The 26,576-nt window shown below is 44.4% G+C and overlaps 3 protein-coding genes across 3 annotated transcripts; 1 reads left to right on the top strand and 2 right to left on the bottom strand.

Moving 5' to 3' along the window:
• Positions 1 to 401: 401 nt before the first annotated feature.
• LOC135109507 (1,5-anhydro-D-fructose reductase-like) lies at positions 402 to 6,135 on the bottom strand. The gene is made up of 10 exons (XM_064020888.1): positions 5,997 to 6,135; positions 5,351 to 5,515; positions 5,022 to 5,133; positions 3,902 to 4,062; positions 3,495 to 3,570; positions 3,183 to 3,324; positions 2,551 to 2,710; positions 2,338 to 2,435; positions 1,678 to 2,056; positions 402 to 479 (listed from the first exon to the last, which is right to left on the bottom strand). The coding sequence occupies exons 1-10, from the start codon at positions 6,060 to 6,062 to the stop codon at positions 402 to 404; spliced, it is 1,437 nt and encodes a 478-aa protein (XP_063876958.1). The 5' UTR covers positions 6,063 to 6,135.
• A 426-nt stretch (positions 6,136 to 6,561) lies between these two features.
• LOC135109951 (uncharacterized) lies at positions 6,562 to 9,727 on the top strand. The gene is made up of 2 exons (XM_064021872.1): positions 6,562 to 6,714; positions 7,136 to 9,727. The coding sequence occupies exon 2, from the start codon at positions 7,560 to 7,562 to the stop codon at positions 9,567 to 9,569; it is 2,010 nt and encodes a 669-aa protein (XP_063877942.1). The 5' UTR covers positions 6,562 to 6,714; positions 7,136 to 7,559; the 3' UTR covers positions 9,570 to 9,727.
• Positions 9,611 to 26,475, bottom strand: LOC135109948 (uncharacterized). Its single transcript, XM_064021868.1, has 7 exons — positions 26,179 to 26,475; positions 24,748 to 24,857; positions 19,292 to 24,614; positions 19,078 to 19,156; positions 18,650 to 18,770; positions 14,669 to 17,845; positions 9,611 to 14,285 (listed from the first exon to the last, which is right to left on the bottom strand). The coding sequence occupies exons 2-7, from the start codon at positions 24,817 to 24,819 to the stop codon at positions 14,115 to 14,117; spliced, it is 8,943 nt and encodes a 2,980-aa protein (XP_063877938.1). The 5' UTR covers positions 24,820 to 24,857; positions 26,179 to 26,475; the 3' UTR covers positions 9,611 to 14,114.
• Positions 26,476 to 26,576: the final 101 nt, after the last annotated feature.

Raw genomic sequence — 26,576 nt, 5'->3', positions numbered from 1 at the left:
CCAGCACCCACAAATTGATAAAGTTTTATAAAGTTACGAATTATGATTATGAAACTTTTTTGGGGGGAGAACTGAGTCATATTACTTCTCAAACACATTCAATATTAACATTATACAGTATATATATATATATATATATATATATATATATATATATATATATATATATATATATATATATATATATATATATATATATATATATATATATATATATATGTATATATATATATTACTTTTCTTTCCTGAGTCATACACAATACAAATAAAAAATGCTTGAATTAAAGACTGGATCAGTTGTGAATGCTTTGGGCAGTTGATGAAGTGCTAATGAAAACAATAACGAGAACAGAGAAAGGATAATATTTAAAGGCAAAAATAACTTTTCAACTGATGGCCGCTTAATCTGGCCTGAGGCGCCGTATCGCTGTATCCGCTGCCAAGCCCCAACCACCCACCGACAGGATGTACTTAACTCGCTGTAAAGAGCAAGAAGAAAGGCAGCTCAACTGGTGTTCTTTATGTCCCCCCTTCTGGCCAAGAGGAGACAAGAATAAGGACTTGCATACACAGCGACTTTCCTGAGATCATAAGAGTTAAGTGGTGGAAGTCACTGACTATTTACCACAACGTAACTCTTCCCAAGATGTCATCTGTTCACTCAGAAAAAAAAAAAAGTAAATAAAACTGTGTACATGCTGAGTGGAGACCAACAAACTGAGGTGATAAGCACTGAGATAATCCACATCTTCACACACCGAGCAAGCCACACCACCACCACCACCACCACCACCACCACCCTCGCACAATTAGCTTAATATACAATAATATACTATGCCTTAGAAAATAAATAAACAAATAAAAGGAAAAATATAAACGGAGGAAACGAAAAAAAAAAAGTATCATTAAAAGTATCATTCCAAATACTGCTATACAAAAAATCATTAACAGAAAAGTTGTAAAAAGAAAAAAAAAAAAACTCAGATTCACAACTGGCCCCACACTGACTTCCAACAACCTCGCCTTCCACTCAAACGCCACAGAAATAATGAGTCAGGTCCTCAAAAATCTAACAAGTTATTCTCATGTCATCATTTATCATTTCCTTGTTTTTGTAATTTTTTTATTCTTTTATTTTTTTGTCTATTGGTTTTTGTCTGGCAATAATTGTAGATCTGGTCTAACAACATCGTTTTTCTGCTCTATCTATCAGTACCTCCTTCCTCGTTTTCTTCCTTTTTTTTTTATCCCTCCCCTCTATTTTTCTGCTTATTCTCCCTTTCTTTCTCTCTCAAATAGTTTCCCTTCTTCTTCTGTCTCATTACACCCCTTTTCCTCCTTTTCTTCTTCGTGTTCCTCCTCCTCCTCCTCCTCATCTTCCTCCTTCATCTCCTCTATCTTTTCTTCATCTGCTTGTATAATTTCTTTCTCCTCTTCTTCACCTATTTCTATATCCTCCTCCTTCTCCTCTTCATCTTCAAAGTTCTCTATCTCTTCTTCATTTATTTTACTCTTCCCCTTCTCTTCTTCCAGTTCCTCTTCCTCATCATTTTGATCTTTCTCCCCTTCGATTTCTTTTTCATCTACTTCATTCATTTCTTTCTCTTCTTCCACTTCACTTTCCTCCACCTCACTAATTCTTTCTTCTTCCTCCCCTTCCTCTACAACATCCTCTACCTCACTTCTCTCTTCCTCCTCCTTTTCCATTTCCTCTTCATCTACTTCCTCACCAGTATTCCCCTTCTCCACTTCTGTCTCCTCTTCTTTACCCGTGCTCTCTTCCCCTTCTCTCTCTGTAGTAATCTCTTCTCTATATACTTCTATCATTTCTATTTCCCTCTCTGCTACTTTAGGAATTTTCTTTTTTTCATGCCGTTCTTCCTTCAGCTCCTTATTAATCATCATCCCTGAATCTTCTGCTTGTTTTATTTCGTCTATATTCTTATGCTCCGCCTCCTCGTCTCCCTTATAGTTTGCCTCCGTTCCCTCTCCCCGTATCCCGCCTTTGACTGTCTCTTCAGGGAAGGAGAATGGCCAGGAGGGATCAATTACACGGCTGAACAAAAACAAATAAGTAAACTGAGAAAAGTACATTCATATAAGTAACAACTATAACTAATATATGTGAAAATAAAGGTGGTTTGAGCTGCAAGTGTATACGTAAGAAGTAAGCAAGGTCTATGTTTGTGTCTATTCTTAAACGGTTCACCACCTTATCTTGACTAATACATTCTGAGCAAGCCATGATGGAGCTTATGGAGAGTTTTCAAGGGAGACCAGAGCGTTTCAGAATCCAAGCCCTGATTCCACTGGGTACAAAAGGCAATGAGTACTTACAGCAACTCGTACTTCCCCAGTGGATGCTTGTGTGGGAGTTTGCTGAGTTTCCCTAGTTTGTTCATCTGTCCGTGAGTCAACTGGAAGCGCCAAATATTCTGAAAAATAAAGCAGTAAGAATGTAATATATTAGACAGCAAAGAGTAGGAGTGTTTTCATGTTATCCGAGTCATGGTGCGGGATGTAGATAAGACAATAAGTGACGCAGCAAACCTCTGTCATGAAACTGGGAAGGAAGAGCTCAGTGTTATCGTAAACCATCCGGAGGCGAGACTGGAGGATGTGGCGGGACAAGATGACCTTGGGACCAACGCCGACCCTCTCTGCAATCTTGATAACTTTTGGATGTTTCCACAGAAAGGGCATGTCCTTGCTGTGGGTGCAGGTAGTAAGACAAGCTATTGAAAAAAAAAAAAAAAAAAAAAAAAAAAAAATATATATATATATATATATATATATATATATATATATATATATATATATATATATATATATATATATATATATATATATATATATATATATATATATATATATATATATGATATAAAATAACGACTTAAGAACATACTAATTTACAACAGGTGTCTTGAAGTAGTGGGGCGTCTGTATATTAATTCAGTTGTGTTCCCCTAGCTATAATTTCAAGCTGCATTCCTGCCTTTCTGGTCTTTCGCATCTACGTTTCTTCAGTTTTTCCTCAAGTTGATGCACCTGCATGCCTTGCCTCTATCACCTCTATCACTCCAGGACACGCCCATGAATCAGGCATGCCAATCTCTGCACTCAGGTTGTGTGTGTGTGTGTGTGTGTGTGTGTGTGTGTGTGTAAATAGCCACATTTACCTGGGTACATGGAGAGGGCTGCCATAGGGATGGATGCCCACGAGGGGTATGTTTGCTTCTTGACACCAGCAGCGAAGGTCACGCTGCTCCCTGTAAGGATTGACCTCTGCCTGGAGAGCCAAGGGACGATGCCGTACTCCTCCTGTGGGAAAGAGACACGGCACATGGTGAAGATAACCTACTGTGAATGACATTCACCTTTTTATTTGTGGGAAATGGTATGTACAGTCATTATTGACAGTAAAAAAGAAACCCATTTATTGTGTACCTCCTGCCCTAAGCCAGAGAAGACGCATGGCCTGCAATACTCACCCTTCAGAAGCTTTTCCACCTGTTCCTGAGAGAAATGTCGCAGTCCCAGGTTGTGCACTGCCCCTGTGGACACCAGCTGTTGCGCCATTAGTGGATGGAAGAGCAAATTGAACGTTATATAAATGAACAATTTTATTATATTTATTCATTGAAGAAACTAAAACAAATCAGTGAATCTCTCTCTCTCTCTCTCTCTCTCTCTCTCTCTCTCTCTCTCTCTCTCTCTCTCTCTCTCTCTCTCTCTTATTTAAAGACTCATCTATATCTATCAAGTATCAGCACCTAAACAAACAATATTAAAACCTTAAAACATTCAGTTCTCCTTGGTGTTCAGTATCTTAGCTAGTTTCTTCTATCCACTCCCAAATTTTATATAGCAACACACACACACACACACACACGCATACCTCCACCTCCAGAACACGCCACAGCATCCTTAGGTTCTCCATAATTCGCGGCGTCACCTTCAAATATCCTTCACGCATCCGCTTAAACATGTCGGTGACTTTACGTATCTTTGGGTGTGTCCCGGCAGGCGCTGTGTTGTAGATGGTCATGGGGTCTGTGCCTGAAGTGGAGGATGAAAAAGTGTAATGATACAGCATTAGACCCGTATTCAGGAATGCTTTGTGCTCTCACCACGACTATTTTCAAAGGCCACAGTGATAAGCAGCCAGGTTCTCAAGACTGTTTCTCTAAATAATGTAGAAATCTGTCAATATAACCGTAAATACACCTTAAAACCTCCATGTAACTTCAAATTGAGCCTTTTGAAAGTAGTGGAGGTGTAAACAAGGTGGTTCAGAATATGTTCCTTAGCGTAACGACAACAGGGAGGTTTCAAGACACTTATCCTCTGTTTATGGGTGCCCCTATTTTAGTTTTCTCTAGGGTCTGGTACCACAGTGGGCTCTTCTGTCGTTCTTTTGTTGCCCTAGGACCTAGGTCAGTGCTCCTCTTACAGAAAAAAAAAAAAAACATCAGATCCTCCAGTTTTGGATAATCGATCTTTTTTTTTTTACTTTTCCTTATAGACTGGTACTTCAGATTGTTTCTTTTTGTTGTTGTTGTTGTTGTTGTTGCCCTAGGCCAGTCCCCCTCTTACAGAGAGAGAGAGAGAGAGAGAGAGAGAGAGAGAGAGAGAGAGAGAGAGAGAGAGAGAGAGAGAGAGAGAGAGAGAGAGAGAATTGCCAGTACTCATATATATAGTGTAATGATACATGGTTATATGAATACAGATGAATTTGTACTTATGTTAATGTTCAAACTGGCGATGATAATGATGACAGAGATTACCTGATGTTAATATTGATATGAAAACACAATATATACAGAAATGAAGATGACGATAACACATTATAGTGATATATGGTGGATTGTAGAAATGTAGATCAATTTGTACCTATTCTAATGATAAAAACCGATGATATTGATGACAGAGATTGTGCGTGATGCCAATACTGATATAAAACACAACATAAACATTAATGAAGATAACGAAAACAAACATACGTCTCTACAGCTCACCCTTAAGACCGACCGGGTTTTCAAGGTACAGAAGGTCAATGTGGGTGCAAAAGTGGTCAACAAACTCCTTCACCAGGGCCACAGCAGCACCAGCATCCTCCGGGACAGTGATCTTCAGGTCAGCAATCAGGAAGAAACGTGAAATACTAAGGAAATAATGCATCATTATACATCAGGCTGACGTCCCCACAAGAAGTCAAGGCAAAGCGCGCACACACACACACCTCAAACACTAACACAGACACACGCACACACACAAATAGGAGAAAGATGAAGAAGGAAACTGAGAAGAGAAAGAGAACGATATGAAGAACTATCACTACACAAACCGAGGTGGAGATAATGAAATCCTCTCGCTTCAGTCCTTTCATTCTTGCATGTTCCCCGATTCTCTTGATGGCAGCTTCCGACAGATAACCCGATATAGGCACCTCAACATACACGTCGCCCCGGTGTAGCATGCAATCCAGCTGCTCTTTCCACTCTTCATGATCCTGTTAGGGAACGGATTTGGGTAACGGGAAGAGAAAAGGAAAGGGGAGTGTCTGCGGACGGGTAGATGAGATGAAGGATTATCAATAAATGGGAAAAGATAAATGGGTCCCGGCAGATGAGTACAGGAGATGTAATGTGAAGGAGTATAATTAACTGGGGCGAGAAAAAGAGATGACGAATGTGAATAACTGGTAAGGATATTAAGGATTATTTACAAGGAAAAGGAAAATACAGGAAATAAAGAGGGTGTTCGCGATAATGAGGAAATATCATGAACAAGGAATGAATGAGATGGGTTAAGCAAATAATATGAAATAAAAGGAATGGGAAGAGATTCAATTACAGTAAAAACAACAGGTGAAAATGGATAAATAAATACAAACGAGGGGAAATTTACTACGGACCTCTGAGTATGAATGTCCTACCAATATCTTTCTTCAGTCTGGGTAGTAAGTAATACCGCTTTACTCGGACGCTCACCTCCTTGATGCTGATGCCGATCATGGGCAGGGTGCAGTCGTCTGTAGGGGCAAGGATGAAAGCCATGCTGGGCCAGGTTTCTTGCAGCTCTCCTTACTTTTTTACGTAGTCTTTGAACACCTAGTCCTAAGAATACTTGTCAGTAAACCAGTAAAAAATATATCCTGTCTAGCATTCCATATTTTCATTTTTTCTCACTCATCGAAGATTTACCGTAGGAGGGATGAGGAAGTGGACGCAACGCAACCTCCCGCCAAACAGCTGGGAAGGTGTCTGACTTTGAAACCACCCCCACCTGCTATCCTTATTTATTATTTTTTTTTTCTGTAAAACTCTCTCTCTCTCTCTCTCTCTCTCTCTCTCTCTCTCTCTCTCTCTCTCTCTCTCTCTCTCTCTCTCTCTCTCAAACGAGAGAGAGAGAGAGAGAGAGAGAGAGAGAGAGAGAGAGAGAGAGAGAGAGAGAGAGAGAGAGAGATGAGGTAAGGTCACATCCTGTGTAGAATTATCTTTTCTTTGTCTGTCTTCAAGTTATAAATTAAATATTTTACATCCCTTGGTCTTCTGTGCCTTGAGACAGAGTGAAAGGATGAACTGGGTACCGAAATTAACCACTGACCGAACGCGTCGTAAATAAGTTCAGCTGGCGGGGTGGGAGCATGGGATGAAGGGAGGTTCGTCAGCTGTCTCGTTGTTAAGCTCTAGGTGTCAATAGTACTACGTAAGTGTTAAGTTTGTATTAAGTAATGTGTGACAGTTATCCGGTACAGAAGGGGCGTAATATAGCGCTGATATATATATATATATATATATATATATATATATATATATATATATATATATATATATATATATATATATATATATATATATATATATATATATATATATATATATATATATATATATATATATATATATATATATATATAAACTCCGGAGTATATGGAAGAGGAAATAAGAGTAGCTGAAATAATTAATGAATAGATAAAATGAACAATCATATAAATAGCTTGGTAAGACTGCACATAGCCTTGTCAGTTTTGGCCACAAATATATCTCAGTAATGTATTATCTGCATAAGAATGTCATACTTGACTGTCCATTGCAACATAAATCTGAAAGTTTTATGTTTTTTGCAGCGCTGACACTGGATAACTGGGGAAACCCTCAGGTCCTTGCAAAGCTGAGAACAGCAACTCCAACCCCTGCAAGGCTGAGAGCAGCATTCCCCTACAAGACAGAGCAGCATCCCCTGCAAGGCTGAGAGCAGCATCTCCCCTACAAGACAGAGCAGTATCTGCCTACAAGGCTGAGAGCAGTATCCTCCTACAAGGCTGAGAGCAGCATCCCCCTACAAGACAGAGCAACATCTCCGTACAAGGCTGAGAGCAGCATCTCCCTACAAGGCTGAGAGCAGCATCCCCCTACAAGACAGAGCAGCATCCCCTTATAAGGCTGAGAGCAGCATTCCCCTACAAGACAGCAGCATCCCCCTACAAGGCTATTTTATAAGTGTAGTAAACATAAGTACTTATTCAGGGATGGACTTCATATGTTGAAAGAATGAACACTGAAACCAAGGCATCTGTTACTTCTCCAGATTTGTACAGCACCTTTATTATCCATGATGTAGGTGCGAGCTCTTTGCTCAGGACTGGCAATGTGATGCCTGATGCAGCTTTAGGCCATGAAAGAGAAATGTTCATCACTTCATCAATTGTCTGTGAAGAGACTGATGAAGAATTTAACCAGGAAACAGGTGAAAACACTCAGGTTACTATCATTATCTCTGACACTTCTGCTGCAGACAAGAATGGTGGAGTGTCCCTCATTCCTTCACACACTCACCTTGATGCAAATCCTGCACCCTGGAGTGACCCACACTTCTTGAGGAGGTGCCTTAAGCAGTGCCTGAAGCTGACGTTTCCTGACAAGACTGATGTGTGCTGTTTTCTTTGTCCTGACACATGCAAATCTTTCATTGGTCTCAGGAAACATCTGAGGGAGACACATAATCTGAGTCATGGTATCACTCAGCTCCCAAACTTGCCAGCTGAGTGTATCTCTGAAACTGCTAAAGAAATAAGGAAGCTGGATTGCAAGTGTTCAGCATTCATCTGTGCAACATGTGAAGTGACATTTCCCCATCTTCTCAGACTTGTGCAGCACGTCCTCCTGGATCACCCTACTCGTTGTGGAGACTTTACGTTCTTTGCAGAGCAGCAACAGAAAAGCTGCCTTGAAAAATGTCCGCGGTGCACAGTTCTAGACAAGCTGTGTCGTGTTGACTATGATTTATTTGTGAGAGTGTTGCTTGAGTGCATGGAGTGTTGTGATGAGGAGTGTAGGACGCTGCTGCTGAGCTGGCCTCTGGCTCACTATGCCGAGCCCTGTGAGTGGTGTGCTAAGGAGGAGGACAAGGCCAAGGAGCACCCTGGGGACTCACCAGGTACTCATGGTGCAGAAAGAGAAGTAGTCTGCTATAGAATAAAGCAAGAGCACTTTGACAAGTTTTCACAAAAAAGTGTAACTTCAGAGTGTATCTGTCCACTTATGAAATGTCCAGAGTGCCCAAAGACTGTGGCTAACTATGCGGATCTTCGTAAGCATGTCAGACAGAATAACCACAGCAACTGGCATGACTTAAGACTCATGTGGGAGAAATATAAAACCATCAAGGAGAACTGTCCTGTCTGCCCCAAGCATTCTTACCACATGTACATCCTGTGCCCCCACTGCCCACACCTGGATTTTGACAGCGAGAGGGATGCCCAGACCCACATGAACTTCCACCACAACACTCAGGATGGGGACAAATTGCATGGTGTGTGTACTTGCTGTAATTATTTCTTGTGCCTGAAATGCAACACCTCCTATCCCACCCCCCAGAGTCTCCACCGGCACATGAGGCAGATGCAGCACGAGACGCCAGAGAACCTCGCTGCCATCCCAGCCATGATACAGGACAGCATCAGGAGTAGGGAGGGGTGCTCACATTGCTCCCTGCAGGGCTCTCTCATTGCCTCAGTGTCACTGCAGAAGGAAGAAAAGTGCAGCTGTCGATGGGCAGAATGCTCCACCTGCAAGACTTCCTTCAGGAGAGTGGGTGGTCTGCTGGATCACACCCTGAGGGCCAAACACCCCATGAGTGCCAGGGACATCAGGAAGGAGAGAGAGAAGCTGGCAAGCTCCATGATAACCTGCCAGAGATGTTGCATTGAGACAAACAAGTACTGTGCACTGTGCCACCACAAGGAAAACTTCATGTACACTCATCTGAGGACCTTTCACCAGGACTGCCAGATCATGCTGCTCAGGGACGACTGTGGTAATGTCCTGGAGGAGCACCATGCTGGGGGCAGTGATTGCCGGCACCTGGCCCGGTATGAGTGTAGCGTGTGCAATGTCTGCCACCCACGTGTCAATGACCTGCTGTGTCACGTTCGTCGGCAACACCCTCAGTGCCACTTTACCCTGGTGTGCCTCAACCTCAATGAAGACAGGCAGCAAGTGAAGAATCTCACTGGCTGTGAGAACCTCATGCTTCTGAGTGTTGTCGATAAGAAACTTTGACATCAAAAACATGCAATGGGAATGTGTGAAAGTAGTTCAAACATATTTTAACTGTTTATTTTGTGATAAATCATATGTGTACTGTACATATGTATACTGTACTACATTTTTGCCTGGAACTATAAAAGATGCATCTAAATATAAATATAGAAATGGTCGCCTTGTTATCTTTCATATTCCACTTTATGATATCAAGTTTCCTAAAATGTGAAAAATTTAAATACCTATTTGCTAAATCAGTTGTCAGTAAAACTTATAAAACACTACTTATAGATAAAAAATTAAGTTTAATTTTTGGCACATTTCATATGAGGAGTTTCAGAGCACTTACAATAAAGTTCCCTAATCATTTAAATATATGGAGTACATGTAGTCCTAATGTGTGATATAGAATAGTAGAAGACTTAAATACCAAAAGCTGCATAAGATCTATTCTCAGTATCATCATAAAAGAGGCTGATAACAATGTTGGGTCACTTCACTCAGGTGCACTCCAGTCTCCAAACTGGGCAGGTGTCTGTACACATCCTGGCCCAAACCCACACACAATTAAGTCACAAATCTTATCTCTACAGTAGACTATCCTAAGGATACAATCTCATTTTTATTTTCAGATGCATCTTAAATTTATGGATAGTAAGCTTCATATGTAATCACAGCCTGTAATTAACCTCCTATAACACAGGCAATTGTATCATGTTTGCTATAACTAATACTTGACGGTCCACCAACTCACTGTCTGGTCCCACAGCACAGTGTACCAACCAATAGTCATAAAAGCTCTTTCACTCATTGTCTTGTATATGAATAATGTGCCAGGGAAGGATGACCCCACCAACTTGTGCAGCACCTGTCATCCACATTGCATCTACCACTGCAATGAATACACACATTTCTAACCAGTATAGAATTGTCACAGGGCCAGTCACCCACATTACACCTACCACTGCTATCAATGCAAACTGGTGCCAGTATACACACATTTCTAACCAATGTAGCATTGTCACAGGATCAGTCATGTACATTACATCTACCACTGCTCAGACTGCCACTCATATTGTATTGTCGTATTGGCTTCTGGGTAATCTCTTGACATAATCTCTCAACACAGCAGTCGCAAGTCATCCAGTGTCACAACTGTTCTTCAGTACCACCACTATGCACATAACTTTCCTAGTGACATCTTACTGAATTGATAACACCTAGTACTTCAACATAACCTCACAACACAGCAGTCAAAAGTCATCCGGTGTCACAATTGTCCTTCAGTCCCACAACAGGAAAGCTTCTCCAATACAAAAGTGAAGTGTATTGAACCACATGCACACTGCTTTTCTACTGCCCTTTGTCTGGATCTGTAACACCTAGTACCTTCTATAAGGCACACTGGAGCAGAGTTTTCAGGATCCCCTCCCTTCAGGAATGCAAGTTCAATTATAAATAAGGAATTCTTGTTTTTCCCTTAAAACAACTTATGCCCTATAGAAAATAGCCTCAGATCAGCACAATCAATCCTTCCAGCAATACAGAAATCTACACTAGAACTACCTGATATATGTCACCAATTAAACACTTCAGATGGGAACAGGAACTCAACTCAATATGGAACTTTGCACACACTAGCTTTCTTTACACCTTTGTCTTCTTATCCCTCAGCATGTGGCATACACTACTTCTGGTCTCTAGTAACACACACATGAAAGGCAGGATTGCTAACCTTTTGCTCTTGTGCCTATCCTCCAAAAGAACAGGAGCTACAGTGTGAAAAGAGACAATCCTAGAGATCTGAACCCAAGTCCCCTAAATTCTATACAGAGTACAATAAGAGTCATTTCACATAAATGGTTTGTTCCTCACATGACAGGACGGCAGTGTGGCAGAGTCAACAGGGCATGTCCTCACACAAACATTTTATCCCCTAGAGAGTAGATGCACCAATACAGAGGAGGTGCTGAAAGAAGAACTGCACTGGACACTTTAGTGATACATGTAGCAGATAAATCTTTGCTACACAGGAATCTGGCAACACTCACCATTGGAACAGCCTCACTAACTGATTTTTAAACCATACTATTTTTTCTGTATGAGATGAAATGTTTGAGTGAAGCAAGCCTATACCCTCTATTATCATAATAATAATACTATAGAGCTATCTATCTATATATCAGGCTGGCAATCCCACACAAGGCGGCCTACACAAAGCACCACACACTCACACACACAGTCATTCATGCTCTTAACCCTGTCGGACCATGGTGGAAAGGGATAGTCTTGTGGACCATCCTACTACACTCCAGGAGCTTAGGCATGGCACAGCTGGCCACAAACATGTAAAAGATGAGGAAAAAGTATGTAGTTTGACTCTCTCACAGTCCATGTAGACTGTAGAGTGACACACTGTTCTGGTTAATGCTTGAAAGTAAGGGTGAAAATTATGATTTCTTAGCTGACATTACCATGCTGGGACCCAGCACATGATAAAAATAGAGGTTTCAAAGATCTAATCATGATTTTTGAGGTAGAGAATAATTATATACACCAAAAATAACACCTAAAAACACACAGACACACACACATACACACATCCACACAAATATATGATGCACAAGTTTACTAATAAAAGATACAAACAGTAAATTAATGACTAAATTAGTAATATACACTTCCATACTAAAAAAGACTAATTGCAGCACCTCCTGTGTTTTCCAATCAACCTCTGCCACATGAGAGCCTCGTCAGCTGCAGCAACAAGCAAAGCCTCACATCGACGAGGGTGCTTATGACACCTCACTCTCATCTATATTAATATACTCTATTAATGGAAAACTTAATATTCTAACTTTCCGGGACACATTTGACTATGTTTAGATACGCTTTGTTCCATTCAGCAACATTTGGAAGACCAGTTTTGGGATAAATGTAACTACTGTAACATATAAGAATAGTTGATTGTTTGGTAAAATGTTACACTCATTGCATAAAGCGTGTTAACTATTGCACAGCATCTTGCGTTGATCATATGTGTACAGTTTGTCCACACACACAGTTGCACAGTGAAATCAGCTTCCCAGTAGAGTGAGAAAATTGTTATGTGTGATGCAAGACCGGGGAAAAGTAATGCTGCTGGTAATTAAGAATGTAAAGGTAGCACATGTACCTAACGCACACAGATAATTAGAAACGAGGGAACAGTTAATTGTGAGAAGCAAAAAATAACCCCAACTATTATGTATTGTTATTGTTACTCCTGCTGCTGCTGTGACTGCTGATGTTACTGCTACTTCTGTTGTTGCATCTCCCATAATTCTGGTGCAAGGAATGAAACAGTAGTAGTATGACCCATCACTATTGACAATGGTCGTCTCCGTTTCCTCAGCAGCCTCAGCAGTCGACAAGCAGCACAGGAATACAACCACAGGGCCAGTATATGTATTAATTATGCCTCAAGTTATGTCTCCAATCAGCCATGAGAGAGAGGACAGACATAATCTGTTTCCTCAGCAGTCTTAGCAGTCACTTGAAAATAACACACGAATACAACCAACCACATGGCTAATATGTATTAATTATGCCGCAAATCATGCCTCCAATCAGCCATGAGGAAAGGACAGAAAAGACTGCTTCACATGTACTAAAAAGGAAGAAAAAGCACCAGCAGATAAAAAAAAAAAAGAATTGAAAGACAGTATTAAGGAAAGACTGAAGGACAGACTGCAGATAACTCCCTCCAATGGCAAAGCTGACCCGTACAAACATAGAACCTTCCTTTCTAAATGACAATGATGATGATGATGATGATACACTTCTCGGCTGTTTAAAAAAATATGCAAATCTATGCTGGAAACAAAGAAGGTGTGTCTAGAGCTGCACAGGGCATCCTTAGGTCATGGCGGAGTCCTGTTCCTACACCATGCTGTAAACCGGCTTTTGGCGTAGCTTGGAACCAGTCTCGGTAAGTACCTGCAGTATGTCACTCACCTATGTTAATACTAGAACTGTAAAGACATAATCTAGGACATGAAAAATAACTACTACGTCTGTAAAAAAAATACACATGGAAGACATACAATTAATAAAAAATAATCAGTAACACAAAAAAAATCTGAAATAAATCAGTAACACAAAATATCAGTGAAGGGGAATGTACAGGGACAAGCACTGCCAGCATTGTAATTGGCAAAAGTCAAGATCATTGGTAACCAAGGACTCTCTGTAAATCCTCTCCTGACAGCAAGTCCATAATAAGCTTATTGCTATGATTGTCCTTTCTTAACTTTCTAAGTGCTAAAAATTATTTGCTTTACAGAGAGAGAGATGTGAAGATTAATTTAGTTTTTTTACACTACATAACTATTTAAAAGAGTTTGGCATTGAAAGGTGTACAAAGTTATGTGTTAGCTATTTAGAGAGAAAATTTGTGTAGCAGTGAACAAGATGGGTTAGATTAGTGCAGAAAGCTATGTGTTAAAGATTTGTGTAAGTTAGGTTAGGTTAGTGCAAGAAGTTCAGTGTGTTCAAGGCAAGGCTAGTTTAACAGTGAGAGAGTTAGGGCCCACTGTCCTTGCAGCTGAGCCACTTGTCACACATGGAGGCCACATGGTTCTGCCCCACAATGAGTGCTGCAGCCTTCACTCGCTCCACCCACAACCGCTCTCCAACGTGCACCGCCACCAGGTACGCCGACCTCAGGCGCCGACACTCCAGGAACATGTCCATCTGTTAGTGGGGGAGAAAGTAGCCAAACACAATAAGAAAACTGAGTAAAAATCATAAAAATCATCCACTATGTCAAATAAAGTACAACGATTAGTTATTAAAATGGAAAAATACTTTTTTTTCACTTCCTTAAATTCCCATCTCCTATGGCTGCAAAGAACAATGACATATGTACATACATACAAACATAAATATACTGAGTCTGTTTCCCCAAAATGTAGGATAGCCAAGACAAGGCACACAACTCTCATACTCATTCACACTCCTTCACACCACCCTCTTAGCTCCTTGGCCCCTGATGGAGAAGACGAAGTACTCCTGTCCTCATAAGCACACAAGTAAAAGGTCACTCTGCCTCACCTTGAGGACACACTAGCACTCACCCTTGCTGTGTCGCTGGAGAGAAGCTTGACCAGAGTGTCCAGGTGGGCGGCATTAGTGGTGGAGGCAAGGGACAGCATAGCAGGGCGCAAGGCAGCATCCATGGTGGCTGCTGTCAATATCTCCCACTCCTTCACGCTGCGTACAACTCGCCCAATGTGTTTCAGGTGTCCTCTCTCCACTAGCACCAGGCAGCACTTTGACAGCAGCCTCTCCACCGACATCTGCGTGTGCTCCACGATGCGGTATGCCAGAGCAAGGCCATCCGCCGCCACGTCCGCCAGGCACATCACCAGGATGGCCACACCCAGCCGTCCCCCGTCGCTGGTCAGCAGAGTTGGCAGGCTGTTGTCCTTCACTATCTTCAGGTCAGCCAGAATCTTGATGCAGGCGGGGATGTCGGTGCCGCTTGCCTCGCAGCCCGCCAGGAACTTGGTGACGTCCGTTTGCAGCTTGAGCATGTTGATGTTCTGGTTGATCTGCCATGGTGACATGGTGAGGATGGAGATCTTTCTTTTGGGTGAGGATGCAATGAGAGCTTGCTGGTCCAGGTAAGCCTGCAGGTGTGTCAGCGCCAGAATCACGTGCTCAGATCTGCTGGACAGTGTCATGTAGCTGGTGGCTCCGTCTGTGTACATCCTCAGCAGGGTCATTGATGCCCTCAGCCTGTCTCCCATGGCCTCCTGCAGGGATAGGAGGCAGTTCCACCAGCCACTGCGCTCTAGCCAACGGCAGGAGCCCAGCAGTAGCTTGCCCCACTTCTCCATGTGGGGGTCAGCAGCGTGGATGCTGGCCATGAGGGGGCTTAGCTGCCCACGCCTCAGGATGGATAACAGGGCATTCTGAATGAAGACCTCCAGATCAACATTAGTGTGCTGGATGTACTCCACACACTCCTGAGTCTGCCTGTGTCTCATGAAGTACTGGATGGTCATGGCATGGTTGCCGTACAAAGTTAAATAATACTTGCACTCTGCTTGAAATATGGACTCCATCTTGGGAGTGCTTGCCTTTCTCTGCTTGTTGCTACGCAGGGATGCCCTCTGGTACGAGTCTTTACATGTCAGGCTTCCTTCTGCAATCTTATGAAGGCTCTGCAAGCTGTGCAACACAACCAGAGCCTGTGAGGAGGAGAGCTTGTTGTGGTCGGTGAGCATGATGCTGGAGCGTGTGCGCTGTGCCTGCTCCATCACCTGCTGGTTCACCTGGAACGGATTGCTCTCAAGGTACTTGATGACTTCAGACAGCAGGGAGGGCTTGCAGGGCTTGTTCTTGTCTGACGGCCTCTCCAGGATGCGGGAGAAGCGCTCCCTGGCGCCCAGGAAGTCCCCAGCTTTGAGGGAAGCCATGGCCCACGCCCCCCACACTCCATTGGCCTCCAGGCCCACCTTGGTGGACACGTCCAGGGCCAGTCCCCACATCTGCCTCTTGACAAGCATGTCCCTGAGGCGCCTCATATACAAGAACTCCTGCTTGAGGCGTCTGTCCAGCACCATCTGTGTGTCCCCCTCCCTCACCAGACTCTTCTGGTGTAACTCTCCAATCATCTGCATGTTCTCCAGAGCTTCGTGGGGAATGATGTGGCCACAGTTTGATTTCAGAATTAGGGAGAGCAAGTCCACCCACTGCGTGTAGTACTCACACAGTCCAATGCCGCGGTGCTCTCCGGTGTTTCCAAAACGCACCTTTGCAGAGGCCAGCAGGGTCTGGATCATGGACAGAACAAAGGTGTGGTCAACAGTCGGGTTCATCAGCTGCAGGGAAGATGTGATGAGGGAGAAAAGGTGGTGGCACAGCTTGATGACGCACAGGGCGGCCTTCCTGTCGTCCTGGTGGTGGGACAGGATGGCCAGGCACAGGCTCAGGGACGGCGCGTAATCAAAGCAGAACTCATTACGGATGATGTCATTGTGTTGTTCGTCCTTTGACAGGTACCACCCGCCCTCCATGTCGCTGGCCAGGGAGGCGCCCCTGTGAGGACTCTGCTCGTCCACGCTCACTGACACGGAGTCGTACGTTCCGTCTCCAAGAGGACGAATTTGTATGTAGTTGTTGAGGTTGAGTTCTTTGGTCTGGTTGTAGCAGTCAAGGCACACTCTGACTGACAGCCCCCCGTAGCCCTGCACGAGGCTCCGGTGCTGGGAGCATGTGCTGCACACCACCCTGCCACACCGCCGGCAGTGGTGGCGCCGTGAGAACATGGAGAATATGGTCACTTCACACACGGGACACTTGCGCACCTCGGCATCTGGCACCCAATCCTGTATCTCGGGTGGGTGGGCCGGCATCACAAACTTCTTGGGTGCTTTCTCAATGGTGGCTGAAGGTTTGAGGGCAAGCTGCACCCCAGAGGTGTCCAAAGCCTTGGCGGCATAGGTCTCCAAGAGCTGGTTCAATGTGGTCCAGCTCAGCCCTTGAGGGACTCTTTCATTCTTGGCATTTCTTGGGGAATCTAAATCCCTCGGCTTGCCCGTCATGACCATGTGTGTGTCCATCATGTCCAGGAATGGGTGCAACACTTCCACAGCCTTCTCCACGGCTTCCAGACGCACATTCATGAGCCACTGTTCTACTATGAGGTGAGGAGAAGTCACCAAGGGGCTCAGCTGGAACCTGTCCAGACCAGGAGGAGCCACAGCCTCTATCAGCAACAGTCCCATCACCTCCTGCAACAATGCCCCAACATCCACAGGACTACTACCACCACCACCACCACCACCACCAGCACTACCTGGTTCACAGGCTGCCGCTACAGCATCTTCATTACTTTCTGGTGACTCACTGCCTTCACCACGGAATGTCTGCACAGATTTCATGGCTGCACACTTACAGAAATGCTTCCTGAGATAGAACTCAATGAGGAACTGTCGTGTTGAGAAGTTTGATAGTTTATGAAGCAATTCTTGCACTATAACACTGAGATCTAGGTGGGTGAGCGCCTCCATGGCCTCTGAGGCAACACTGAAGTCAGGTGAGGTCTTGTCCAGCACCTCCATCAGATGACTCTGGTCCACGAGGCGATGCAGCTCTGCACTCCCATTGTGGTATTTGGCCCACTCCATGCTGAGGCTGAACTTCTTCTTCTGGACCAGGTGCTGCATCAGGCGAGTCGGCTCCTGGATTGACATCTGCTCCACTTCCTGCCACAACTTGCATGATAGACCCTCCAGCTTCAGGATCTGTCATGCCACAGGAAAGGAAAATTAAGGGCTGATATGACTGTCATATCAAAGTACCTAATGCATCACCTGTGAGTGAAGGCCATCTCCTGCCACAACTCACATGATAGGCCCTCCAGCTTCAGGATCTGTCATGCACACAGGAAAGGAAAACAACTGTCATATCAAAGTACATCATGCACTGCCAGTAATCAAAGTCCACACAGTAAAGGAATATTAAGGTCTGAACTAATTGTCACATCAAAGCATATCACAGTCTATCATCCACTGCCAGTAAGTGAAGATCATCTTCTATTGTAAAAATATTTCCCCAAAACAAACCTAACAGGAAGCAGAAAAGTATTCACAAAAGCATTATTTAAATAAACTCATAATTACAATACCCGTGAAAATATCTTGTTATTTTAGATCAGATGATGACAAACATTCCACTTCATCTTCTTCACATCATATACTAATCAAATAATTCACTCCATTTTACAAACACAAAGAACAAAGCAGGGAGTGGCTCTGACCTTCTCATAAAGACTCATAATTCTCATAAACTCATAATTACAATATTTTTTAGAACATTTCATCTTAAAGTGATGAAAAACATTCCACCTCTCCTGCCGTATGTCAAATCACTTCAATTATAAACACAAACAAAACACTTATCCTCCAGTTTTGGATGATCCTTTTTGATGTCGCTTTAGGGACTGGCACTCTCACGTAACCTTTATTCGCACTTTTGTTGCCCTTGGCCAGTGTCCTTCTTAAATAAAAATAAAAATTAATTAATTCATCAAAAGAAGAGGCTCTGACCTTCTCATACAGACTCAGCTTCCTGGTGCGGATATCAGCCATCTCTTGGAGGCGTACAGACAGGAGTGGGTCATGGCCAACTATTTTCAACATTTCCTGGGCAGGTTCGGCCGGCCAACTTCTACGTCATTGACCAGGGAGAAGCAGTGCATGAGCCAACCAGCACGTGAAAAGACATTATTGTGGTGATACTCAACATAAATCTCTCCAACCATCCTGACACTCAAAATAAACCCCTCCTACCACTGTGACACTAATCATAAACCTCTCCTACCATTGTGACACTGATCATAAGCCTCTCCTACAATAAGATACTTAGCATAAACCTCTCCTACTACGGTGACACTTAATATGAATCTCTCCATCAAACATTTACAACTTACACTTGTGTATGTGTTTGCACATGATTAAGACACAATATACATTACCTGTGGGCCTCCATGACAACTGCATATCTTGTCTCGGTGTCTGCAATGCGGCAGGCAAAGCTCCAGGGTCCAGGGTCACCTGCACACACACACACACACACACACACACACAACACCCCATGAGCACAAACTGCCTTGAAAAGAATGAACATAAATAACAAACATGAAGCAATATAACACAGGACACCTTGCCATCACAGCTGCTGGCTCTTACCATCAGTTGCAACATTCTGCACCAGGAAGACCAACAGTTGGTCGAGGAAGAGGGTCAGGTCAGGGTGGTTCTCTCGAGTGCTTGGAGGGAGGGCCTCCAGTACGTCCACCAGTGTTGTCGCATGTTCCTGCAGTAGTTTTTGGTGGTCCCTGGTGATGGCGCCACTCCCAAGCAGGCTGTCGGCAAGGTCCCATATGGCAGAGATCTCTGGACCACAGGAGAGGGCAGAGGCAACCTTGTTATTGCCGTGGACCCTTGCCAGTGCCAGATTTCGCGTCGAAGTGAACAAGTTTACTACTGGCCAATAGTCTTCAATTTCTGCCGAGGATGGCTTTGATTTGACTGACGGAGGATATAGCATCATTATCCATGGCTGCAGGTATGCCATGTATTCCATGGGATCTATTCTTCCTTTTTGCTCAGTGTGGTCAGCAGTTCTGTGAAATATCTGCACCAGGAAGGACAAGAGGGGGCACTGGTAATACAGATAATTTGACACACGTTTGGGTATGCCATGTTCCTTCCACAGGACTTCACATGGTTCCTTGGTCCAGGAAGTGGTTTGGGCTTCATCTTGTATTAAGTTTGAGTAATTTTCCTCTTCAAAAGACTCAAAGATTTCGAGAACTATCCCCCTCTTTTCTTCCCTATCAAGAACATCAATTTCAAGTGGTTTTCCTTTGGACAGTTCTGAAATAAATTCCTGTACCATGGCTGCCATTTCTAGAGGCATGCTTTTCTGCAGCTTCTGCATGCCTCCCACTATGCCAGTGGGATGTGCAGCAAGATAATCCAATACTGTTCTTGATGTTACAACCTTACATTTGTCCAGGCCCTTCTTACTGTTATCCTGCGTTTCTAAAGACTGCTTCCTCTTCCTTTTGCTCTGAGCAATAAAGAACAGTCTCATGTGTTCCTGCACTCCCTCCTCCAGCTGCTCCTCCATTCTGTCCACAAACAGCACCTGGACCCTCGGGGACACTGGTGTTCCCTGGGTGACGCAGAAACTGATCCGAGAAGAGAGCGGATCCAACAGTTCTGAGATGGAAGACAATTCCTCTCTCTTGTGAAGTAGTTTGGTGCATATCAAATTACTCTCACATATACTGATTCTATTAATGGGGTCATTCTGCACCAATATACTGGATAGTGGGTTCTGAAGCCTCAGGACAGTGTAAAGAATATCATACAAGGAGAGAAAACCCAGCTGCCCCACCATGTAACCCAGGCGCTTGAGGGCACAGATACGCTCCAGCTGGTGGTTGGAGAACACGCCACGTGCCTCAGGCTTCACCTTCACCTTGCTGGCAGGGTACAGGATGTGGTTCAGCAGGCCAGCATGGATGAACATCAGGTTGGCCAAGTTGACAAAGAACACGACAGCTTCTCTTCCAGGTGGCATCTTGTTGAAGTCCACTGCTGTGAGATCGGCTGTGTCCCTCAGAACCATCAGGACATCTGACAGGGCAAGGAATCTTGGGGCCGTGGTGTCATTCAGCACTGATGCTCTGAGGCCAGTTTGGGAGATGACTGAGCTGGGCTGAGTGGCTTCATGGAGGCTGCTGAGGAGAGACGTGAGGAGGCCCTGCACCACCAACTCCCCATGCACGCCCTCCTGGCATCCCTTGGTCCCAGCATTCATGACCACTCGCTCCCTCTCCACCAGGAAGCCCAAAGGATGGACCTTCCCCTTTGTTCTGGAAGGTAAATGTGTGATGTTGAAACTCTCTCCAGTGATGGGAAAATTTGGGAAACAGTACTGAAGGATCATGGCAGTCAGACTCAGCCTCATCTTATTGGCAATGGGCTCCAGTCTGGCAGGGTCGACAGCCTCTTCAAAGATCAGCGTTCCCAATATTTCAACAGGTCTGTCATCAAGGAGTGAAAAGTGGCTGTTCATTCTGCTGAGAAAATGTTCTTCTGCATGCTGTGTGACCATTGCTGATAGGAGCTGCAAGTACTGGTAGAAGGATCTGACGTACGCTCCAACCTTGAAGCAAGCCTTGTCTCTGGCCGAGTTGCACCAAAGATGAGACGCTTCTGTACTCAATGTGAGAAGTAAAGTTTTGTAGGCAACATGTACTGGATTTTTCTGAGAGTAGAGAGGATGCTTTACTGTTGTATCATCTTCCAACTTTATGTTCTTGTCAAAAAGTGCTTCCTGAACAGCACTCACGTTCTTCAACACCTTGGCCCACCCACTGAGGTACGCAGTCAACTCCACATCCCTTAGTGGAAGAGATGACATTAGAAGGGAAAATGGAGTGGCAGTCTGTCCTGTTAAGCAAATAGAAGCCTTTTTGTGCACGTCCCTTCTTGAGGCACCCATGGCACTATCACCTTCTGGATTTGGCTCATCCTTCAGTTTAGTGAGTGCTCTACATGCATCCCCCAGCTGCTGAAGGAGAGGATAGTAGCCTGTAATTCCACCACAAGTTTCTACATGTCTGTGCTCTGGATGTGTGCCACTGTGCCGCTGGAAGACCTGCTCCATGATATAGGTGGCAGTGGTCTCTGTCACATCCACAGTGAGTGCCAAGTCCGTCAGCACCAGAGCCATGGGGGTCATGAAGGAGGTTATCACTGGACACTCTGTTGTCATGGCTGCCTCAGGGATGCCTTTGGGGACTGGTGGTGGCAGTGAGGTGATCAGATCGTGTATGAGATTCGTGGCCCCAACATGAGCCATTCCCTCCCTGGCCAGCAGTCCAATGCTCTGAAGCAAGTCCTCAGAAGTACCGAAGTCCCGCGCCGCCTTGGGCTCCCGTGACCGGCCAGACCTCTGGGGTGAGACGGACAGTTTGGGACGTAGCTGACTGAGGCGCATGGCAAGGTGTGCCTCCCGCTTGTCAGTCGTGTCTGGAAGCTGAAAGGTGTGGAATATTTTTTCTATCCTTTCCACATTTCCATTGGCTAAGGAAAGAGTGATGAGACTAGAGGATGGAGCAAAGAGATAGTTGATGATACTGCTTCTTTCAGTGGAGCATCCTCTCATCTGTGCAGGCTCAGCATCTTTGCCAAGCTTCTTCTTGGTGTTTACCGATGGGGGAGACACCTCGTACACCAGGTGGTGAGAGTCACGGGAGAAGAGAGTGCCATCCAGGTATTCATCAAATATGTCATGTGAGGCAAAGGAATGACTGCCAGGGACCATCACCTGCAGCCTCCACAGACCCTCATTGACACACATGGACAGGTATGACACACGGCTCTCCAAACCTTTGTGGGGAACTGTCTCATCGCTCCTCATCTGCTTGAAGTTCTCATTGGTGTACAGAAACAGCACATCCTTCAGCATGAGCATGACGTCCCAGGCCACCAGGGTGTTGATGAGGTAGCCAGTGCGAGGCAGCTCCCTGGCGCTCGACGAGGAAGTCTTCCCATTCATGTAGCTGCTCTGCCTCTGTGGTGAAGCTCCTCCACTCTGGCTGGGGTGTTGGTGACCCTCCCACTGCACCTGATCGTTGGAAGCGGAATCCTCGCCCTCCTTCCCCTCTGGCGATGGGGACTTACTGATGGGATGACTTGCTGACACACTGCTTATTGATGACTGCTTGCTGGAAAAATTAAGCCTCTCAATGCCCTTCTCATCAAGGACCACATATTCTGAAAAATCAATCACTTTTTTCTTGGCGGCAGCTTCGGCATTGTGGTTGGATTCACTTACTGAGGTGGGGTCTGGAGAGTCCCTGGCCAGCTGGTGGGGGAGGTTGCTGGATACAGTAAGGCTCCTGAGGCTGTCAGCATCTGTGTGTTGTGACAGCAGGGACAGCTCCATCTCTCCCTCATCAGCACTAGCCTCGCTGTGGTCCTCGTCACTCATGTCACTGTGTCTCACAAACATCAGGGAATAGATGTCCTCCATCAACTCAAGTCTGTAGGCCAGGGGCTGCAAGGTTTCCAGTGACTTCTTGACAGACTTTAACTTTTCAGCAATATTGTGTTTGTAAAATGATGAATGACTTTGTCTTTCCTGGAAACTATTTGTTCCATTACTAGCAGACAGTTTACAAGTGTGAGATCTCCTTCTTGCCTGCCATCCAGTTGATATATTGTCCAATTGCATTCCAGCTCCAATTACTTCAAACATTTGGGACAAAATGCAAAAGGCTGTAAATGTGTTCTTGCAAGAGGAGTGGAGCAGACCTGTGGAGTCCCTGGCCATGCAATGTTCCTGAAGCATCACCAGCACATCGCTTGGAACCAGAGTGTTGAGCTGCAGGGACTTGTGGATGACACAGAGCGGTGAGTGGTCCCTGACCAGCTGCAGCAGAGGTTGTATCTTGAGGCGACTGTTGTGAGTCAGACACCACTGAACCAGTTTCACATCCCGCTGCAACAGACCACACACCTCTGCCAACAATGGGTCTACGGTGCTGTGTTTCTTCCACAGCACTCCGCCACCCATGTGCTCAACAACCCCCTGGGATGAAGTGACCGTCTGTATGTAGAGCAGTGGCCACAGCGGTGCCAGCCACAAGAAATCCTTCGTCTCCATTTCCTTCATGCTGCTGAGGGAAGTTGACAGGTGATCAAAGAAGATCTCCATGATGTGCTTTGTGCTGTGAACACACACATGGAAGATTTCCCTGACCTGTGGGGAGCTGAGGGGCACCAGACCATGTGTCAGATCGTTGTTTTTGTCATAAAACTTACGGACGAGGTAATCTGCCTCTCTCTCACAGTAAGCTTGTAAACACTCTGTGGAGGCTGACAGCATGCAAATGTACAGCTTGTTCACAGCCAACAGTTTCTTCTCATAGCTGAGAGTAATCATCTTTGGGAACAGCCTGCTCATGGAAGCAGCATCTAAACAACTTGAGAGTGACAATAATTTATAAAACAGACTTTCAATTTCCCCTTTCTTCATATTGGTGGCCATGATTCTCTCCTTAAATTTTGATGCCTCAGCTGAGGCAATGGTCTTCTGCTTTGCCAGCCCCATGTTGCTCCTCATGGGGGAGTAGCCCCTCTGCTGCCTCTTGAGCAGTGCTGAGTACTCTCCCTCCTCCTGCTGAAGCTTCTCGTTCAGGTTGTCCAGCCTCCAGAGGCAGTGCTCCAGGCAGTCCAGGAAGACTCGGCACACCTGACCCACCCAGCGGGCAGGAGGGGTAGCCTCTGGAGGCTTCTGGCCATGACCATCTGCCGTGTGTTTGTCCTCTCCACTGGTGCTGGGGAGGCAAGTGCCTGCGGCCTCCAGCAGCCCAAGTACCTGTGATGCTGCAGTGGGGGTGGACAGCAGCTTTTCCTTCAGGGCGGCAACTGCCTCCATGGAAAGAACTGACTGATGGCTTCCATCTTGAGAGATGAAAGAAGCAAGTTCCTGAAATAAGTGCAAATATAATTCATTACCCTATACAAACAGGTAGGTTACTAGTATTTACCAATAACAATTACAATTCAAGATTTTTTCCTCTCACACTCATTCTTCTTTGAGACCTGGTGTGAAGTACTACCTTGAAAACACTGTTCTCAGAGTGGAAGACAGCCCTCAGCAGCGGGCCCCAGCCTGCCCTGCCGCCCTCCATGCTGGCCACGGCTGCCGCGACGCTTGCTGGGGCTCAGCCTGAGGTCACAATGTTATTCTCATTAAAGCTGACACTCATTAAATAAAAAATATAAATATAAATACATCTAACTGCATATTAGGTTTTTGGAAAACAGTATTCTTTTAATTTGAGGAAAAACCATCTTATTTTGATCCATTTTGATTTCATATAATAAAAATTTCTTAGTAGTAGTTTGGGCAGCTATGCACTGCACCTTGGCTGAAATCCATTATGTAATCTCTCTTCACTGCCACACAAAGTCTCCTAACTGCCACATAATTCTAATGACTAAACCATGATGGGTAATATATATAATAAACCAAACATGATCTTAATTATAAAAACTTCCTACCTGAAAAGCTTTGTCCCATGCCACCCTAAACATTCAACATTCTTTTCTCTTTTTCTGTTAGAGGGACACTACTTGATTTGCTGACCTGGATCAAAATACTCAGAAAAACCAGATCTGCTCAATGAAACAGACAAGGATTTGATATATGAAGGCCTGGTTTACTAAAATAATACCAGAAAATACACTTAATTTATACTGGTAATTGTTCACCTTAATTGGAACTATATTTCTTCTGAAACATTTAGCTGTGAATCAGAAAAATTAGTATCGCCACATTATGCACCTACTATTCAGAATCAAGCCTCACCCTGGAAGAGATAACACACTGCTCTTTAAGGACTTGCACCTCAGTGGGCCTTCCTTTACTTCCTTTTTGTTGCCCTTGGCCAGATACCCTATTACTTTAAAAACCTTCTCATCATGAACTATCCCACTAGTGCAGTATGCCAACTTGACTCCAGCATGACTCATCACTGATGCATATTTTTACTTTCTTTCTCTCTTTTATCTAGTTAGCTAGTTTTTGTTTGTTTGTTAGTACGTGAGTTTATGTATATAACTACGTATATTTTTCTTTCTTTCTTTCTTTCATCCTTTCTGCCACACACGCCAGTATAGTACACTTAAATGCTTGGTTCTCTTATCAGGGATACTTTCCAGAGGCTACAGAGATGATTATACAGATTCTCGTGGGTGTCTTTCCTTCTGCCATCACTGGAGGCACGAAAACACTCTCGGAGATCCCAGCACATTTAGCAAATTTAACGATAGGCTGTTGCAGTGTTGAAACAAGATGGCTAAACGTTTATGAATGCAAAGGAAAACCTCACATTTCACTGTTACTCATCAGTTTAAGTCCGAGTTAACCACAATCTTAAGCACAACTGGGAAAAAGATATGATAAACAGCAAGCAGGTCACACTATCTTATGACCAGACACACCCTCCCCTCACCCTGCTTCCTACACCCTCCCCCGTGGCACTTACTAGGGGAAGACAGGCAGGACAGGAGCCACAGATGCCACAGGGGGAGCCAGAGGGAACCACACAAAGGGAACCACAAGAGGAGCCACACGGGGGGAGCCGTAGGGAAAGTATCATTTCTTACAACCCTCGTGACTTTGTTTGTTTTGGTTCACCAGCTGATCACTTTGCAATGGCTCACTATTACATATGGTGTTCGTCTTCTCTTATTTTTCCCTCTTCTGTGAATAAGAAAAAAAAAGTGGGCTATTTTAGTCTATAAAGAGAGAGAGTTACGTATGATTAAAATATACAGGCATATTCTCTTAAATATTATATTGCAAAGGTTAACTATTACATCATGCATGCCTGTCTTCCTCTTCCTCTTCCCTTTCTCATGTGGTTATATAACAAAGAAATGG

This window comes from Scylla paramamosain, chromosome 19 (assembly GCF_035594125.1).
Source record: "Scylla paramamosain isolate STU-SP2022 chromosome 19, ASM3559412v1, whole genome shotgun sequence".
Taxonomy (NCBI): Eukaryota; Metazoa; Arthropoda; class Malacostraca; order Decapoda; family Portunidae; genus Scylla; species Scylla paramamosain.
Note: the sequence above shows the minus strand (reverse complement) of the source record. Positions and strands in the feature narration are given on the sequence as shown.